Below are 20,794 nucleotides of genomic sequence, written 5' to 3'. Positions count from 1 at the left end.
TAGGATACAGCCTTAACATTGAAGAGTGCTGTGAAAATAATAGCTTTCTGTAAAAAAAAAATCTTTCAGAATACTGGCTAAATGGTACTTTGTTATATTAAGAAATAAATTTAGATATTCATAGTTTCATGTCTTTAAGTTTTCAGACTTCATATATTGAATTTGTTTTTGGCTTTGTGGATTCTGTCATATTGGGATTTTTCTACCTGAAGTCATTGTTCATTGGGAAGTAATGTAAAGTACATATACAATAATGTATGTCATGAGCATATTTTTGGTGAGAGAAGTAATTCTAGAATCAAAATTGTCACCTCCCCTCTTTGTTCTTTTCACCTGCCATGAAGTCAGAACCAGAATTACATTAATGTTCCAGGGAATATAGTTTGTCAAGGGATATTATATATGAACATAGACTCTTAAAACTGGGTAAAATGAACAATAATCAAGAGTGAAACTAAATATTGAAGGTATTACTTGGTGGTTGTGATTAATGGAAATACTAGAAATATAAAATATGTCTTTATGTTATACTATCTTAAAATTCTCTTTACCAGGAGGAGAAAAGCAAAGAGTAGCAATTGCAAGAGCCATTTTGAAGAACCCCCCAGTCATTCTCTATGATGAAGCTACTTCATCATTAGATTCAATTACTGAAGAGGTAAATGATGGTGAAAACATAAAACTCTTCAATTCTCATTGCTTAACTTTTTTCCATGAAAATTTCAGTAAGTAGCTACATTCTTTCATATTTTGAATGAGCTTCAAAAGGAGGTGCTTAGCCTTTTTCTCCGATAAAGGAAGTATTGATAGTAAGAATGCCAGGTTGCATTACATTATCACATATTTTAAGTCTGTTTGCAAATATATCTCCTTTTGAAACTATGTGGCACCTTTTGTTCTTATTGTATAATGTTTGCATCTTGCAAAGCTCTGGGAATCACCTAATCTGCCACATAACACACATTGAAATAAGTCATGTAAATGGTTCTGACACAGTACATACCAGAAAAACTTTCACTTATCATGCAGCAACTCACTAAGATGCAAACTTGGCACACACAGCCTACAGTGCTGGTACCAATTTATGTTCATTTTACAAGTGTTGTGAAGCTCTAAGATGTTATGAAATCGGTGTCATGGTACTACCGAGAAACCACAGTAGACTTCATAACATCTTTGTATTAGACTAAAGACTTGACAGCAATCATATCATAAATGAATCCCCTTAATCTAGAACTGAAGACTGTGTCCATGGGATTTCCCAGGGAAGAATATTGGAGTGGGTTGCCATTTCCTTCTCCAAGTACTGAAGATAAGAGTGATGTAATTTGTCAGTTGCCTCCATTCACTACATTTTACTTGAATATATAGTAAAATCATGTTGTTGAAGGATAGGGCTGAATTCAGCTTCACAACATGTATGACATATATTGATATTTGCATATGGAGTTAAGGTTCAGGGGATACTAGTTGTTCTGCCATATGTTTAAAACAGCTTAGTTTCTAAGTCAGTTGTTTAGCATGAGGATTTGTTCCATTTATTTTAAAAATTTGAAATTTTACTTATATATTTTTTAATGGAATGACTTTTCTAAAAATTAGTTACTTATTTTTGGCTGCACTGGGTCTTTGTTGTGATGTGCAGGCTTTCACTAGTTGTGGCAAGCAGGGGCTGCTCTTCAGTGTGGTGCTCGGGCTTCTCTTATTGTGGAGCATAGGCTCTAGGCACATGGGCTCTGTAATTGCAGCTCACAGGCCCTAGAGCTCAGTATTTGTGGCATGCAGGCTCAGTAGTTGTAGTTGCCCCATGGCATGTGAAATCTTCCTGGACCAGGAATCAAACCAATGTCTCCTGCATTGGTAGGCAAATTCCTATCCACTGTACCACCAGGGACGTCTGACATTTTATTTTAAATATAGCATTGTGTACATGTCAATCCCAAACTCCCAATCTAACCCTTCCCCCATTCTGCATATAAATATCATATGATGTTTATCTTTCTCTGACTTATTTCGCTTAGTATGATAATCTTCAGGTTCACCCACGTTGCTGAAAATGGCATTATTTCATTCTTTTTAGTGGCTGAATGATATTCCATTGTATATATATACCATATCTTCTTTATCCATTCATCTGTCAATAGACATTTAGGCTGCTTCAGGCCATGACTATTGTGTAAACAGTGCCATAATGAACACTGGGGTGCATATATCCTTTTGAACCATTTTATGGTTCAAAGGAGTGAGATGGCTGGATCATATTGCAGCTCTGTTTTTAGGTTTTGAGGGAACCTCTATACTGTTGACCATAGTGGCTGTACTCTTTTACATTCCTACCAGCAGTGTAGGAAGATTCTCCTTTCACCACACCCTCTCCAGCATTTATTGTTTCTAGACTTTTTGATGATCATTCTAACTATTGTGAGGTGATACCTCATTGTAGTTTTGATTTGCGTAATTAGTGATGTCAAGAATCTTTTCATGTGCCTCTTGGCCATCAGTGTGTCTCCTTTGTAGAAATGTCTCTTTATGTCTTCTGTCCATTTTTTTATTCAGTTTGTTTTTTGATATTGAGCTGCATGAGCTGTTTGTAAATGTTGGAGACTAATCGCTTGTCAGTAACATCATTTGCAAATATGTTCTGTGGGTTGTCTTTTCATTTTGTTTATGGTTTCCTTTGTTGTGCAAAAGCTTTTGTGTTTAGTTAGGTTTCATTTATTTTTGTTTTTATTTCTATTACTCTGTGAGATGAATCAAAAGAGAGATTGCTGCAATTTGTGTCAGCATGTTCTGCTTATGTTTTCCTCTAAGAGTTTTATAGTATCTGATCTTAAATTTGGGTCTTTAATCCATTTTGAGTTTATTTTTATGTATGGTATTAAAGAATGTTCTAATTTCATTTTTTTACATATAGCTGTCCAATTTTCCCAGCACCATTTATTGAAGAGGCTATCTTTGCCCCATTGTATATTCTTGCCTCCTTTGTCAAAAATAAGCTATCCATAGATGCATGGGTTTATCTCTGGGCTCTCTGTCTTGTTCCATTGGTCTATATTTCTGTTTTTGTGCCAGTACCGTAACTGTTTTGATGACTGTAGCTTTGTAGTATAGTCTGAAGCCAGGGAGCCCAGTTCCTCCAGCTCCATTTTTCTTTCTCAAGTTAGCTTAGTCTATTCAGGGTTTTTTGTGGCTCTATACAAATTTTAAGATTTTTTTTGTCTAATTCTATGAAAAATGCCTTTGATAATTTGATAGGGCTTGCACAGAATCTCTAGATTGCCTTGGGTAGTATAATCATTTTGAAGATATTCTTTCAATCCAAGAACTTGATCTCTCTCCATCTGTTTTTGTCATCTTTTATTTCCTTCATCATTATAGTTTTCTGCGTATAGGTCTTTTGCCTTCTTAGGTATGTTTATTCCTAGGTATTCTTTTTTTACAGTGGCAAATGGGATTGTTACCTTAATTTCTTTTTCTGATCTTTCGTTGTTAGTATATAGGAATGCAAGAGATTTCTATATCCTGCAACTTGACTAAATTCTTTGATTAGCTCTAGTAGTTTTCTAATTGCATCTTTAGGATTTTCAATGTATAGAATCATGTTATCTGCAAACAGTGACAGTTTTACTTCTTTTTCCATTTGGATTCCTTTTATTTATTTTTCTTCTCTGATTGCCATGGCTTGGACTTCCAAATAATGGAATAATTCAGTAATTATTGAATAATAATGGTGAATGTGGACACCTTTGTCTTGTTCCTGATCTTAACAGAAATGCTTTCAGTTTTTCACCATTGAGAATGATGTTTGCTCTGGGTTTGTCATATATGGCCTTTATTGTGTTGAGGAAATGTTCTCCTATGCTCATTTTCTGGAGAGTTTTTTTTTTTTAATCATAAATGGGTATTGAATTTTGTGAAAATCTTTATCTGCATCTATTGAGATGACCATATGGCTTTTATTCTTCAGTTTGTTAATATGGTGTATCACAGTGATTGATTTGCATATATTGAAGAATCCTTAAATCACTGAGATAAATTCAACTTGATCATGTTATATGGTCCTTTCAATATGTTGTTGGATTAGGTTTGCTAGTATTTTGTTGGGAATTTATGGATGTATTTTCATCAGTGATATTGGCCTGTAATTTTCTTTTTTTGTGATATGTTTGTCTGGTTTTGGTATCAGGATGATGGTGCCTTGTAGAATGAGCTTGAGGGTGTACCTCCCTCTGCAATTTTTTGAAAGATTTTGAGAAGGATAGATGTTAGCTTTTCTCTAAATATTTCATAGAATTCGCCTGTGAAGCCATCTGGCCCTGGGCTTTTGTTTGTTAGAATATGTTTAATCACAGTTTAAATTTCAGTGCTTGTGATTGGTCTGTTCATATTTTCTGTTTTTTTCCTGGTTCAGTCTTGGAAGGTTATACTTTTCTAAGAATTTGTCCATTTCTTCCATGTTGTCCATTTTATTGGCATATAGTTGCTTATAGTAGTTTCTTAGGATCTTTTGTGTTTCTGTAGTGTTGTAACTTCTTTTTCATTTCTAATGTTATTGATTCGAATCTTCTCCCTTTTTTTCCTGATGAGTCTTGCTAAAGGTTTATCAATTTTGTTGATCACTCAAAGAACTAACTTTTAGTTTCATTGATCTTTGTTACTGTTTTCTTCATTTCAATTTCATTTATTTCTGCTCTGATCTTTATGATTTCTTTCCTTCTACTACTTAAGAGTTTTTTTTGTTATTCTTTCTCTAGTTGCTTTAGGTGTAAGGTTAGGTTGTTTATTTGATATTTTTCTTGTGTCTTGAGGTAGGATTGAATTGCTGTGTAAACTTCTCTCTCTGAACTGCTTTTACTGTATCCCAAAGGTTTGGGGTCATCATGTCTTCATTGTCATTTGTTTCTAGATATTGTTTGGTTTCCTTTTTTATTTGAAGAGTGACCTCGTGGTTATTTAATAACATGTATTTTAGCCTCTGGGTGTTTTCATTTTTTACAGGTTTTTTTTTTCTTTTTGTAATTGATTTCTAATCTCATAGTATGGTCAGAAAAGATGCTTGATATGATTTCAGTTTTCTCAAATTTACTGAGGCTTGATTTGTGGCCCAAAATGTGATCTATCCTGAAGAATGTTCCTTGTGCACTTAAGAGGAAAGTATTTTCAGGTGGAATGTCATGTAAATCTCAGTTAAGTCTGTCTTGAAGCTTGTATTTTCTTATTAATTTTCTGGATGTTCTGCCCACTGATGAAAGTGGGATGTTAAAGTCCCCCCACTATTATTGTGTTCTGTTGATTTGTCCTTTTTATGGCTCTTAGTATTTACCTTATATATTGTGGTGCTCCTATATTGGATGCATATATATTTACAATTATTATATATTCTTCTTGGATTGATTCCTTGATCACTATGTAGTATCCTTCTTTGTCTCTTGTAACAGTCTTTATTTTACAGTCTGCTTCTTCTGATAGGAGTATCGCTACTCCAGCTTTCTTTTGATTTTTATTTGCATGGAATACCTTTTTCCATCCCCTTACTTTCAGTCTGTATGTGTTCCTAGGTCTGAAATTGGTCTCTCACAAACAGCATATGGAGTGGTCTTATTTTTGTATCTGTTCAGCCAGTCTGTGTCTTTTGGTTGGAGCATTTAATCCATTCATATTTGAGGTTATTATCAATATATATATCCTTAATTGCCATTTGTTCACTGTTTTGATTGTTTCAGATTTTTTTTGTAGGTCTTTTTTCTTTTCTTCCTCTTTTGTTCTCTTGTGAGTTGATGACTAACTTTAGTGTTGTGTTTGGATTCCTTTTTGTATGTGTATCTGTTAATATTTAAGATTTGTGGTATGCAGTTACCATGAGGTTTTGGTATATGTGTCATGCTCAGTGCTTCAGTCGTATACAACTTTTTGTGATCCCATGGACTGTAGTCCACTAGACTCCTCTGTCCATGGGATTCTCCAGACAGAAATACTGGAGTGGGTTGCCATTTCCTTCTCCAGGGGATCTTTCCAACCCAGGGACTGAGCCCAAGTCTCTTGTGTCTCCTGCATTGTAGATGGATTCTTTACTGTTGTGCCACCGGGGAAGCCCGGTTTTGATAAAGCAGTCTTTATATTAGCAAGATTGTTTTAAGTTGTGGGTCTTTTAATTTCAAATTTATTCCCAATACCCTGCATTTATGCTCTCCTCACAGTTGCTGGCTTTGATATCATATTTTTGTGTGTATTGTTTCCTTCCTTTAATGTATATTTGCCTTTACAAGTGAGTTTTTCCATTCATAATTTTCCTGTTTCTATTTGTGGCCTTTTCTTTTCTGCTTAGAGAAGTAACTTAAGTAATTGTTGCAAAGCCAGTCTAGTGATATTGAATTCTCTTAGCTTTAACTTTTCTGCAAAGCTTTTGATTTCTCCATCAAATGTGAATGAGAACCTTGCTGGGTCGAGTAATCTTGGTTGTAGGTTATTCCCTTTCATCGCTTTAAATATATTGTGCCAATCCCTTCTGACCTGCAGAGTTTCTGTTGAGAAATAAGCTGATAACCTTAAAGAGTTTCCTTGTATGTTATTTGTTGCTTTTAGTATTTTTTTGTCTTTAATTTTTGTCAAGTTGAATACTATGTGTCTCAGTATATCCCTCCTTGGTTTATCCTGCCTGGGACTCCCTGTGCTTCCTGGACTTGGATGACTGTTTCCTTTCCCATGTCAGGAAAGTTTTCAGCTATTGTCTCTTGAAAATGTTTTCTCACGTCCTTTTTCTCTCTTGTCCTTCTGGGACTCCTATAATGTGAATATTTACATTTAATATTGGCCCAGAAGTCTCTTAGACTGACTTCATGTCTTTACATTTTTTTTTCTTTATTCTGTTCCACATCAGTGATTTCTACCATTCTGTCTTTCTGGTCACTTATCTCTTCTTCTGCCTCAGTTATTCTGCTGTTGATTCTTTCCAATGTATTTTTTCATTTCAGTTATTGTATTATTCATCTCTGTTCTTTAGTTCCTTTAGGTCTTTGTTAAACCTTTCTTGCATTTTCTCAATCTTTGCTGTTTTTTTTTCTCAAGATCTTGGATCATCTTCACTATCATTTCTGAGTTATTTTTCCAATAGGTGTCTATCTCCACTTAGTTTTTCTTCTGGGGTTTTATCTTGTTCTCTCATCTAGGACATATTCCTCTGCCATCTCATTTTATCTAACTTTCTGTGATTGTGGTTTCTGTTCTGCAAGCTGCAGGATTGTAGTTCATCTTGCTTCTGCTCTCTGGTGGATACAGCTGTCTAAGGAGCTTGTGTAGGCTTCCTGATGGGAGGGGCTGGTTCCTGCCCTGTGGTGAGTGGATCTGGGTCTTGTCCCTCTGGTGGGCAGGGCCATGCTCATGGAGACTTGAAGCCACTTGTCTGTGGTGGGGTGGGGTTAATGGTGGCCTCCCGATAGGCTCATGTCAGTGAGTACTCCACAGATTTGCCACTGCCAGTGTCTTTATCCCCATAGTGAACCACAGCTGCCACCTGCCTCTGCAGGAGACCCTCTAGTATTAGCAGATAGGTCTTGCATAGTATCTTATGAAGTCACTGCTTTTTTATCCCAGGTCCTGGTGCACACACAACTTTGTGTCTGTCTTCCAAGAGTGGCATTTCTGCTTTCCCCATCTCTTTGGAACTAGGCTGGGAAGCCTGGTGTGAAACTTAGGACTTTCACTCCTGTGGAAGAACTTCTGTTGTATAATTTTTATCATGTTGTGCCCCTCCTACCATCTTGTTGTGTTCTTTGCCTTTAGATGTAGGGTATCTTTTTTGCTAGGTTCAAACTTTTTTTTTTCTTTTTGCCTTTGGTTGTTCAGCAGTTGGTTGTGATTTTGGTGTTTATGTAAGAGTGAGCTCATGTCTTTCTACTCTGCCATCTTGAGCTAATCTGACAATTTGTTATATTTAAAGAGAACCTTAAGCTGCATTAGACCCCATTCATGAGCAGACTAGGAATCTGCTTACAAGAATTTTAAATCTAAAAATATGTCATCCACATTTATTGCAAATTTGGAGTCCCCCCAACAGTCATTATTTGAGTCACATACCTTTATTATCTCAAGGAGCATAATCCACTAATTGCCAGCAGAGAAGAGGGATTGAATTATCAGAAGATTTGGTAAATTTGAATCGACCTTTTAAAAAGGTCCAGAGCATCATTAGGATAGCAGTTTAAGTTCTTGAGTGTAAGATAGAGGAGTTGCCTCAAGCATAATAGTTTTTCTTAGATTTTCAGTCTGTACTTGATTTTCAGTCTGCCATAATAAAGCTTAAGGTCTTCTTTTCCTGTGTAACCATCTACTCAAGTAATTCTATTCCTTTAATAAATATAGTGATTAGAGATACCTATAGGAAGACATTGGTCCTGTCCCCATCCCCCATGTTGCTATTTCCATCTAGCTAGTTGTACTTAGACCCAGGTTTCCAAGTATAGCTGAATATATATATACAGCTGCCTTACTTTTTTGTTATTTTTGTTTTGTGGCTAAGTCATGTCTCTTTTGTGACGCCATGGATTGTAGCCCACCAGGCTCTTCTGTCTGAGGGATTTCCCAGGCAAGAATTCTGGAGTGGGTTACCATTTACTTCTTCAGGAAATTGTGCCAACCCAGGTGTCAAACCTGTGTCTCCTGCCTTGCAGGTGGATTCTTTACCACTGAGCCACCAGGGAAGCCCTCTCTTACATTTTACAGACAGTAAGCAAAAAAAAAAGTGTATTTTCCAGAATACCTTAAGAAGTCAGAATACTTCTGAAAAAGAAGTTTCTTCAACTTAAACATGAACTGTTGTCCTTGTCAATCTTTCTGTCCTCTGAGTTAGAACTAAGGAAAAGCAAATGCTTCTGTGCTCTTTGAGTCTTCTTTCTTTTCTTGATTTTTTTTTTCAATTTCTCTGCATCCTATCACTTGGTTGCCTCCTTATTTTGTTTTTGCTCTCATTGGTCAGATAAACATCATATTTGGCTATGCTCCTGCCATCAGTGGATTCATTTTTTTTTATTTGTTTTTAAGTATAGGAAATATCCACCTTATCCCAAACTAATTTAAAGAAGTGGTTGCCTATCTTAAATTAACTTTTTCCATGATAATGTGGTCATATTTGCATTCCCTCTTTGATTGATTTATTCTCTTCTTTGTAACTATTAGATTGGGTAGAATGTTTGGTAGTGGTATAAAGTTTATATAACAAAATTAACTGGCATTTTATATGTTCTTTTAAGAAATACATGGTTCTTTTATTTTACATTTACCTAATAGATAAATCTCCCCCCCGCCTTACTGTTCTTGTTGTCAAACTTGCAGACTATTCTTGGTGCCATGAGGGATGCAGTGAAACATAGAACTTCTATTTTCATTGCACATAGATTGTCAACAGTGGTTGATGCAGATGAAATTATTGTCTTGAACCAGGTAAGATATTTAACTTCAAAGTTCAGTGTTTGAAGTACATTAGAAATTGTTACAAACACAAGCAACTTACATTGTTTCTAAAGAAATTTTTAGAATTTGTGTTCTTTGAATAAGATTGAATCCTGATAGGATTCCATTTTTACCTCCATTGATAGGAACAACCTATGCCACTTAAAAAAATGAATAAAATGTATTAATTCACTCTTTTTTTTTTTTTTTGCTGAGACATGCAGAGAACTTTTATTTATCAAATTTGTTAATACTTAAGTTTTACTTGTAGAACAGAGTCACCAATAGAAGAGCAGGCTGTTAGTAGGTATTAGTAGGGTTCAGTCAGGGATGTAGCATAGCATCTAGGAAGTACACAGGAGATGGTTCAATAGGGAGGTGCTTCAATAGAGAGGGGTCATAGCTCTCAAATGCCAACTTTTGGTACAATAAGCTGTCAGTCACTGTTTATTTAGAAGCTTTGGTTGGTTGATACACTACATATTTTTCAATTAAGGATTACTTCTGTTGTTGTTTTTTATTTGTTTTTAAAATTTTTTTTCAGGTATCTTTAGAGGTTAGGTGTTGGGGCCCATCCCCCAACAACAGAATAGTATTCTTATTAGAAGTTCCTAAGACCAGCAATTCCAGCATGTGAAGTGTGATAGGACATAGCCAGGAAGATGAGAAATTGAAGCCATCATCTATGGGTTATATAGTCCATCCCTGTTGCTCCTTGCAGCCTGCAGGTCCTCTTAGCTGCCCTCTCCATTAAACCCATTAACATGCAGAATCCTCATTTGCTTCACAATGGTGCTTTTACCAGATTCACCAGCAGCAGCAGATGGTGGTGCATGGTCTGGTAGACCTGCTTGTCCTTCTGCAGCTGCTTCTTGATCTTATTGGCCTCACGCTGCTCCTTCTCCTCGTTGTGCTGGTCCTCAGTCTTTCTGTTTTCAAGACAGCCCGTGGCAGTGGGGCCGGGCACAGGCTGCCTCACACGGGCTGAGAGGGCTGGGGCAGCACCAGGCAGGCAGCCATGCCGGAAGCAAACTCGGCTCCTCTGGGAGGAGCACCAAGGGAGGGCGGTGTCACTGTGGCCTAGTAGAGCTAGTGGCCCCCAGCCCATCGAGCTGGGGTGCAGGGGTCTAATGGCTGCCACAGAGTGAGATGGACCTGAGCTGGAGCTGCGGGCGCTGCTGCCACCACCGCCACCACTCTTATTGCCAGAGCTCTTCAGCGGGTGCAGGGAGGAGGAGGTGGGGGCTGCAAAGGGGGTGGAAGGAGGAGAAAGAGGGATGAGGAGCTTAATTCACACTTTATTAACATTTTAAAAGCAAAGTTAGATGAGGAAAGCATTAAATCCTAATATGTTAGAAACAGTTTTAAAGGTTTTGTATTTAAAACAATTTTCTGCATTCATTTTTGCTCTGTACAGAATATTTGCTTAATGTCTTCAGTGTAGTTCATATTTTCATTTTCCTAATATTTGCACACACCCTTGATGTTTAAAAGAAAATTACCATAAAATAAAGTGGTCATTTTCAAACATGGCCATTTTTATTTTGTATTTTTCCTCATAAGGAAAGTAAGAAAAATGACAGCCTACTTTATTTCTGAGGGAATTACTATAAGAGTGCACTCTCTAAATATTCTGAACAGATCAGAGTGCCACTATTGCAATTAGTAGATTTGAAAATTTTAATAGTTTTACTTTTTTCTTCTCTGTAGGGATATTTTATCTCCACCCACCTTTGTACTTGATTATTTCTAATGTTCTCTATGTTTATTTTTACTGTCTAACAAGTAAACCTTCACTTCTTTATCACTTTGAAGGCATAAGTACTGGGAATTGAGAGCAGAAGCATTCTCCTCTACATTCTGTACTGAGAGAAAATTTTTTCCTTCACTAAAATTTCTTATAGGATGTTTACTTCCATGATATGTATATTGTTTCTTTTTTATGTTACCACTTGCTCAAAAATGCTAATATTCACTAAAGAGTAAACTGATTTTTTTCAGTATGATTGTCCAGAATGTCTCAAATGGGAAGTTTTATAAATATACTTTATTATTAATCATTGATGTTTAAGTATCTGAAGTAAAATCTGCTCTTGTGCTTTTTACTAAACTTTTCAATTGTATGCCGTCATGTGCATAGAGCCTTTTCTTATAAATATAAAACATTAAAAGTACCTTAACAAGTATAAGCCATAGGACTGGAAAATATAAGTTTTCATTCCAATGCCAAAGACTTAAAATACTGTACAGTTGAGCTCATTTCACGTGCTAGTGAGGTTATACTCAACATCTTTCAAGCTAGGTCTCAGCAGTATGTGAACCGAGAACTTCCAGATGTACAAGCTTCATTTAGAAAAGGCAGAGGAACCAGAGATCAAATTGCCAACATTCACTGAATCATGCAGAAAGCGAGGGAGTTATAGAAAAACATCGACCTCTGCTTCATTGACTACACTAAAGTCTTTGACTATGTGGATCACAGCAAACTGGAAAATTCTTAAAGTGATAGGAATACCAGACCACCTTACCTGTCTCCTGAGAAACCTGTATGTGGGTCAAGAAGCATATAAGACATGGGACAACTGACTGGTTCAAAATTGGGAAAGGAGTACAACAGGCTTTATATTGTTACCCTGTTTATTTAAATTATGTGCAGAGTACATCAGGAGAAATGACAGGCTGGATAAATCACAAGCTGGAATATATCAACACCCTCAGATATGCATGATACCACTCTAATGGCAAAAAGTGAAGAGGGACTAAAGAGCCTCTTGATGAGGGTGAAAGAGGACAGTGAAAAAAACTGAATTTTAAAAAAATATATGAATTTAAAGCAAACAGAAAGAAGTAAAACTGTCTGCATAAAGAATTGATAACATAACCATGCAGAAGAAAAATAGCATGCAGAACTAACCCAAATAATAACTTTTGGACATGTCACTCTTATTTTTTAGCCTTAGTAGCATATAAGGATAAAGATAACTCAGATTTGAACTTAGTAAGTTTGTTGTTGGTAGTATGGGAGTAGCTATTTTGAAACTATTTTCTGTATATTGTAAGACTGAGCATATGAGTTAATATATTGATGTTGTTGAGAAATAAAGGTCTTATTTGGGAGAAGAAAGAGATATGGAATAGAATGGGAGGAAGAACCTTGTGATGTTATATTGGAACCGAATTATCAATATTAGTTTATGATGAAAAAAAAGTTCCTAACTCTGTTCAGGGAAAAGGTCTAGAAGCAATGAAATCCCAGGAGTAATGAGTATAACTAGCACCTAGATCTTACACAAAATGCTATTCCTCAACAAAAAGAATCAAGGAGCATTTTGAGTGGATTCCCACTGGCCAAATGTGGGATAATTTGAACATTAAAAAAATACCTGTGAATTACAACACACTGAATAAAAAGAAAACCTATAATTCTATAGTAATGCTTAGAGAAAGCTCTACTTTAAAAATGAAATCTTGCCACTTACAGCAACATTAATGGACCTGGAGTGTATTATGCCAAGCCAAATGAAAATATATCAGAGAAAAATATATACCATATGATTTTACTCATATGTGGAGTCTAAAAAAAAACTGAGCAAATGAACAAACAACAGAAGCAGACCCATAGATACAGAGAACACACTGGTGATTGCCAGTGGGGAGATAGATGTAACAGGTGAAGGGTATTAAGAGGTACAAACTAAGTCGTAGGGATGTAATTTACACATAAGGAATATAGTCAATAATAACTCTGTATGGTGACAGATGGTAACTTAGGTGATCATTTCATAATATATAAAAACAATCACTGTGTTATACATCTGAAACTTATATTGTATGCTTTCTTTTGTTTTAATTGGGGTGTAGTTGCTTTGCAAAGTTGTACAACAAAGTGAATTAGCTGTATGTATACATATATCCTCTCCTTTATGGCCCTCCATCTCACCCAATATTGTATCGTAATTGTAACTCAGTTAAAAAAAAATGTTAACACACATATAAGGAATGATACATTTAGAAAATAATTTTACAGCCACTGTTGTAGTAGAAGATTTAGATAAATATCATCATTTGCTAAAACCATATGGTGAAAATCTATTGGGGAATAGAATAGTCACTTAACCCATAGATTACTTTTCTATTACAAAGAAAAAAATACCTTTAAAATAGAGAAATCTGGTAGACACTGCCTTAACCAAATGATCAAACTTAATATCATTAATTATGAAGGAAACTGACATCATATATCTCCTAATATGATACACTGAGGACATATCATCACCTATATTGTATTTCAGCAAAAATGTTTAGCCTAGATCTAACAATCAGGAAAAACTAGAGAAATACAACTTGAAGTGTGTTCTTAAGAACATAAGCCTGGATATTTTAGAAATGTTATTGTCACTCACACAGACTAGAAAACTTATAAATTCAACATGTTGATCCTGATTGGATCCTGGATGGAAATATATATATATATATATATATATATATATATGTAAAGAATATTATTGGGATCATTGGTAAAATCTGAATATGGACTATAAATTAGATTAATTTCTTGGGTGTGATATAGTTGTATTCCAGTCATATAGGAGAATGTCCTTGTTTTCAGGTATGTGTGTGTACATGCTCAGTCGTGTCCAACTCTTTGCGACCCCATGGACTGCAGCCCTCCAGGCTTCTCTGTCCATGGAATTTTCCAGGCAAGAATACTGGAGAAGGTTGCCATTTCCTTCTTCAGGGGATCTTCCCAACCCAAGGATCAAACCTTTCATTTCCTGCATTGGCAGGCGGATTCTTTACCACTAGTGCCACCTGGGAAGCCCTTTCAGGAGATACATGCTAATGAAATACTTTGGGATGAAATGTTTATGATGTCCACAATTCATTCTTAAATAATTTAGCAAAAAGTAGTATAAATTTAGAGATAGGATCAAGTGAGGGAAAGCAAATGTAGAAAAATTAACAGTTGCTAACCCAGGAGAAGCATATATAAGTGTTTATTTTTACCATTCTTGCATCATTTCAAATTTGAAATGGGGTGGTAAATAAGAAACAATTGGAGAACAAGAGATTTTGGAAATCAAAACTGTCATTGCTGAAATAGTCAAGGAAATCTCTAAAGAGTAAAACAAAAAGAGAAAATAGAGGGAAGATTTGAAAACAAGAAAATTAGTCTAAGAGGTCCAACGTTTGACTAACTGTGGTTCTAGAAAAAGGGAGTCAGAAAAGGAAGGATATAACCAAAGATTAATATCCCTCAAATGTCCAGAACTTCAGAGCATGAGTTTTCAGATTAAAAGGGCCTAGCAAGTACCCACCACAATAAACGGAGGGAGGAAAAAAGAATACACAAATTATCATAAAATTTCAGAATTGAGGATAAGGAAAACAGCTTAAAAGCTGCGAGGGAAATATCTTCCAGTGGGGGGTGCTAAATAATAAATTACATAACATAATTGATAATGAGAAAAACACTGTTCAGACAAAGTTTAGAGTGAATTAGTGACATAGAGAACTAAGCAAATGAAAAAAACAAGGCAATTACTAAGTCCAGGAAGACTAAGAAATTAGGAGAAAATATATATAAAGTGCTAGTACCTGACAACAGGTAATACTTGCATAGTTATGATAAAGCAAACATTGTATATTAAATAACATGATATAACCAATATTATTAGAGTGAATTTGAGGCATGGGAAAGTGGAATAGTTGAAAGTGCTGGATCTCATTAATATGTATCTGTGTGTGTAAATGCCAGAATAAATAGCTAAAATTGGGGGATAAGAAGGAGGTATTCAAGTGTAGAGAAGGAGGAGACAAAAGAATGTACTTTTTATCAGCTTTGTAATTATTTTTAAGCTATGTACATTTATGCTTTAATACAAGTAAAAATAATTTAAACTACACAATTTTACTACAGGATAAATTTTTGTAATTTATTTCATTAGTTTTCTACAATAATAGTTCCCATTCTTTCTAATACTTTTTGATGCAGCTTTCATAGAAGATTTTTTTAATTGATGTATAATTGATGTACAATGTTGTGTTAGTGATTCAGGTTTTTTTTTTCAGATTATATTCCATTGTAAGTTACTATAAGATATTGAATACAATTCACTATGAGTGAAAGGAAAGTGTTAGTCGCTCAATCATGTCTGACTCTTTGCAACCCCATGGAATGTAGCCTGCCAGGCTCCTCTGTCCATGGGATTCTCCAGGCAAGAATACTGGAATGGGTAGCCATTCCATTCTCCAGGGGATCTTCTCAACCCAGGGAGTGAACCTGGGTCTCGTGCACTACTGGTGGATTCTTTACTGTCTGAGCCACTAGGGAAGTCCCTGTGCTATTAAGTAAATCCTTTTTGCTTATCTATTTTATATATAGTAGTTTGTATCTATTAACTCCGTACTCCTACTGTCCTTTTCCCCTCCATGTCCCCTTTAGTAAACATAAATTTGTTTTCTGTATCTGTGCATTGAGAATTTTGTGTGTTTTTTTACAGTGGTAAATAAAAAATTATAAAATATGTAACCATGGGGACTTTTATGCCAATGAAGTTGTCCACACACCTTGGGGTTGAGGACTACACGCAGGATCCAGAGGAATTCGAATAGCAGAGCAAAATAATTCTTAGACTCTCCAGCCAGAAATCAAGGAGATGCTTAAATTAACCACTCAGAAGTGGGCACATACAAATTTCAGTTATTTAGCTTAAGGTTATATTTTTAAAGGTCGTTATCACCAGGACCACCACTGAACGTGACAAAATTACTTTTGTCTTCCAGTATGTTTAACAGTAGCTTTCAAGAGACAAATTAATTGTAGATATAAGAGTTTGGCATCAATAGCAAATCTATGCAATGTTAAGTTTAATAGCTATTGTTAAGAAAAATAGCTACTGGAAAAAATAAACATCATGGAGAAATCTTGTTTATTTCAAAGTACACATAGGGTTTTGGCATATTATTTTTACATCCTTTAAATTTCTGTATAACAGTGCTTTTGATTTAAATTTGATTTATTGATTACAAATACCACCTTTAGAAAATCTTCACCTTCCTTTTCTGCTCTTCAAAATGAAAAATAAAACATTCAGACTTTATTTTCTTTAAGCGAAATACTTTATGTTATATAGAATTTAATAGGTTTTTGGTTTTTTATCATACTGGTAGCTCAACAGTAATAAAGGCATTCCTGCCTTGATTTTTCCCACATATACTGTAATTAAAAAATTGGGGAAAGTATTTTAATGAATACAGTCTTTCAAAATTCTTACTTGGAAAGTATTATGTGTTTTCAATTATTATGCTAGTTATATGACTTTGTCTATGTTTCTCTTATTTTTGCTTATTAGGGTAAGGTAGCTGAACGTGGTACCCACCATGATTTGCTTGCTAACCCTAGCAGTATCTATTCAGAAATGTGGCATACACAGAGCAGCCGTGTGCAGAACCATGATAACCCCAAATGGGATGCAAAGAAAGAAAATGTGTCCAAAGAGGAAGAAAGGAAGAGACTACAAGAAGAAATTGTCAACAGTGTCAAAGGCTGTGGAAACTGTTCCTGCTAAATCACATGAAACATTTTCTTTTCTTCCTTTCTTCCTTCGTCCTTCCCTTACTTACTCACCCCCTCCCTCTCTCCTTTCTTTCCTTCCTTCCTTCCTCTTTTTACCTTGACTACACATTTGCACTGAAGCAGAATTGTTTTATTAAAAAAAAAATCAGACATTCCCATTTTCTATAGTCCTTCTTTTAGATAAGATTTATTTGAGAAGGGAATTGAGTTTTATATCTTTCACAATCTATTTGATGAGGCATCTATATTTATCTCCTAATTTTTTTCTTATTACTGCCTTAGTTGTGGTCAAAGCATAATTGTTACTACTTGACTTTACCCCATTTCCATTTTGAGGCCTGACAGTCATTTGATATCCATAACCAGGTAAATCAAATTGGCTTCCTAAATTTTTGTAGTTTTTCAAACCTCCTTTATGCTGACAATTTAGATGAAAAGTATCTATTTCTTTTTTTAAAAATGTAGATTTTCTTTCTCCATTGAAATACTTGAATGATAGATAACAGTGCTTAAATTTTTAGAAATATTTGCCGCCATATATCTTTAAGAGGAAAAACCTTGATTCTCATGTTGGTATATAGAATCTTCATCATTAACCAGCATTGTAACTGTCATGTAGTGCTGGGAATTTTATTTTTCCACCAAATGAGATGTAGCTTTTGTTTTGGATAAAAATTCATAATTTGTCTTTAAAGACTCACAAACCTTGATATAATTTGAGACTTACTATACTGGGAGTGATCTAAAAAGCTTAGGATGTTAATTGGGGTTTCTGTTTCCATCTTAAATGCACTGCTTTTGCTATCTGAAGTTATACAAAGAAACAACTGAATGGGATGTGTGCACACACACACACATATAAAGCAAAATCTATTTAACAATTATTAATAACCTTTAGACAAATAGATGATTACAAAAATATTTAGATGATCAAGCTTCTAATCTGTGTTGATACTTCAGAATTACTTTACTACCAGATCTTCCCTTCCTTTTTCAGTAGTTTAATGAGTTTAAGCTTGAAATAATAAGGAGGAGCCCAAGCAAGATAATTAAGTTTTACTGGCTAGAAATAATTAATAAAATGTTGGTATGTATTCACTTAGAAAGTTCCTTTCCTTTTCCAACTTGAATTTGCTTTAATTTGTTTGGTAGTAATCATTCATCTTGAAAAACTTGTGTATCTCATGAACAACTGCATAACGGTATATAATGAGGCTTTGTTTCTCAGAAAAGGTGTTAAAATATTTATTTTATTGGTCTGTGGTTTTATTGTATTTTAAATGATAATTTGGTATGAAAGAGACTAATTTTTTTTCCAATTTATATTGTTGTCATTTAGATATCTAAGCTTATCTAAGTCTAGTCTCCAGTTTTGTTATATAAAAGTGATTAGATAAGTAGCTTGAAGCTAGTATTTTATGGTTAGTCTTTGATATCAGAGCAAGTGGTAGGATCTTGCTTTTGGAGTTGAAATTAACACTGAGATGCTTAATCAGCTGCAATATGAGGGGAGGTTTGGGACATTTCTTACTCTAAAACCACAGATGTGATTGCTTTTCTGAGGAACAACAACCAAAAAAAAAAAAAACATGCCCTTTGAATAACCCAGCTGCATTACTAGAAATAATGGTTAGTCTAGATAGAAATTTTGCTTCTGTTAATTCCTTCTGTACATTTTAATGTTGCTGATAGAAAATATTTCACTTTGTTGCATAATCAAGCAGGTAAAATTGAAATAATCATTAGTAATATTCATTTTGAATGTGAATAGTGGTATTCAAAGTAAGTTGTTCTGTGATATGGGAAACATATAGTCAAAGAAGGACAGGAGTGTTTTTAGGGTGGGGATAATTTCCCCACTAAGAAATTTGAAAGTACTTTCATACGATTGGAGGTGGTCTCTAGACCATTGGGTCACTGTGGTCATTAACCAGTATTTTCAGCTAATAACAACTTAAATTACCTGAAAAACACAGTTACTATAGGGGCTACAACTAAGTCTTAAACTTTTTTCTCTTAACTCCATCTTGTTAAGGTGGTTCTATACACTGACATAATAGACAAATTAAAATGAAAGAAAAATTTCCTAGGATGATTCACTCAGAGGAAGTTCCAAGAAGAGGACATTTATCATAATGTGCTAATTTTACATTAAAATATTCCACACAAAAGTAAGAATTTCTAAGTTAATGTCACAAAATAATATATTTTTTTAATGTCTTGGGATGAATAAGCTACAATTTTGGCATATGGGCTTTGAAAATGGAGCAGGGGATAGGGTTTTGTTTCTTAATATCCCTTTATTTTTAAGATTGAAATTTTTACTTTCTTCCTAAGGGAATCCCAGTTTACAAAGATTACATTGAAACCAAGGTAATTTGGGATCATAAAAACTGGGCCAGATGCCTTCCTGAAGGCTTTAACAGAGAAATATTTTGGTGAGGAGATGGGCTCCTTTGGAAATTTTTGAACAACTCAAGTGTGATGGTCACTTGTGAGAATCAGAAAGAGGCCTTAGCATTTGGATAAACTCAAAATATGCATTTACTTTTCCTCTGCAGGGATTTGAACCTTTTCTATACCTTTAGTTAAATATTTTGCCTTTTCCCTTAGATGCTGACAAAGCTCAGTTTGTGAAGATGGTTAGTTTAAAAATATGTTTTGCTTTTAAAGGCAAGATATTTAAAATTAATATGATTCCTTATTTCTGGATCACTTTACACATACTGCCATCTTGCTCCTGTCCTTCTTTATTGCTGGATGTCTCAGGAAATGCAACTTTGACCAGTAGATACTCATAATTCTCTTACCTTGTAACTTCATCATAGGATATTCTGCTGTGTATTTGTAGTTGAAAGCATTTAAATATGTTTACAAAGGCAACTTTCTTATAGAAAGGTCCCTTCTCTCCTGCTTTGAGTATATAGATTTTGAATGTAAACTGTATAATAAATGACAGTATGAAGTCAAATCAGCTGGTTAAAATTGGTTAAGATAAAATAATGCAGAAGCTTATTTACCACAGATTTATTGTTGTAAAAATCTGTGCAGATAAGATAATTAGTACTAAATAAACTATGTCTTTGTGGCTCAAAATGGGTGTCCAATTGATGCAACTCTTCTGCAATGCATAGGGAGAATTAATATTTTGCTCTTCACACACTCCAAATAAGTACAGATTTAATAGACACTCTGGGAGTATGGCCTTACAGCCTTATGCAAAAAGTGAAAACTTGAAATTGTCTCAAAGAGAAAGTAATTGTTTCCAGTGCTCATAATATGGGCAAAATGGTAGCAAATTATAGTGCTTTCACTTAGCATTAAGCTGTCATACTTTTAATGACCAGTCTGAAAAGCAACTTTCTGTTGCCCGCAGTTTCTCAGTTCTAGTGAGTAAGAAGGAAACCTTTAGGGTAGAAAAATGCCTTAACTGAAAACTGTGCATTAAATTTAGTATTTTGATTAGCTAGGTAGAATTGGAAATGTACTAGCTTTAATTAGAAATAGGTTGGAACATTTTTGGTTTAAAACAAAGGCAATGGATTGTTCGCATATTTCCTGTTCTCACACAGCTACACTAGAATGTTTTTCATTGATGACTTTCTGTTTTATAGTATCGTGGGATTTTAGAGCTGGAAGGAATTTAGAGGTCCTTTAAAATTTCTTCATTCTTAAAATGAGGAAACTATTTCAGGAGAAGTCACTGAACTTACTATTAGTCAAGTTGTTGAAAATTCTGGGTCCTGACATCCAGTCCATTTCTTTGTTGTT

The 20,794-nt window shown here is 34.9% G+C and overlaps 1 protein-coding gene and 1 pseudogene across 1 annotated transcript in view; one reads left to right on the top strand and one right to left on the bottom strand.

Annotated features, from left to right (window-relative positions):
* The window catches only part of ABCB7 (ATP binding cassette subfamily B member 7), a 158,982-nt gene extending 138,863 nt beyond the window's left edge, over positions 1-20,119 (top strand). Inside the window, exons 14-16 of the mRNA XM_004022199.6 lie at positions 555-658; positions 9,328-9,435; positions 16,800-20,119. Of these exons, the coding sequence (XP_004022248.1) occupies positions 555-658; positions 9,328-9,435; positions 16,800-17,015 (428 nt within the window). The 3' untranslated portion in view covers positions 17,016-20,119. The remainder of the gene's footprint in view (positions 1-554; positions 659-9,327; positions 9,436-16,799) is intronic.
* Positions 9,862-13,588, bottom strand: LOC132658827 (guanine nucleotide-binding protein G(s) subunit alpha-like; annotated as a pseudogene).
* Positions 20,120-20,794: the final 675 nt, after the last annotated feature.

Source organism: Ovis aries, chromosome X (genome assembly GCF_016772045.2).
Source record: "Ovis aries strain OAR_USU_Benz2616 breed Rambouillet chromosome X, ARS-UI_Ramb_v3.0, whole genome shotgun sequence".
Taxonomy (NCBI): domain Eukaryota; kingdom Metazoa; phylum Chordata; class Mammalia; order Artiodactyla; family Bovidae; genus Ovis; species Ovis aries.
Note: the sequence above shows the minus strand (reverse complement) of the source record. Positions and strands in the feature narration are given on the sequence as shown.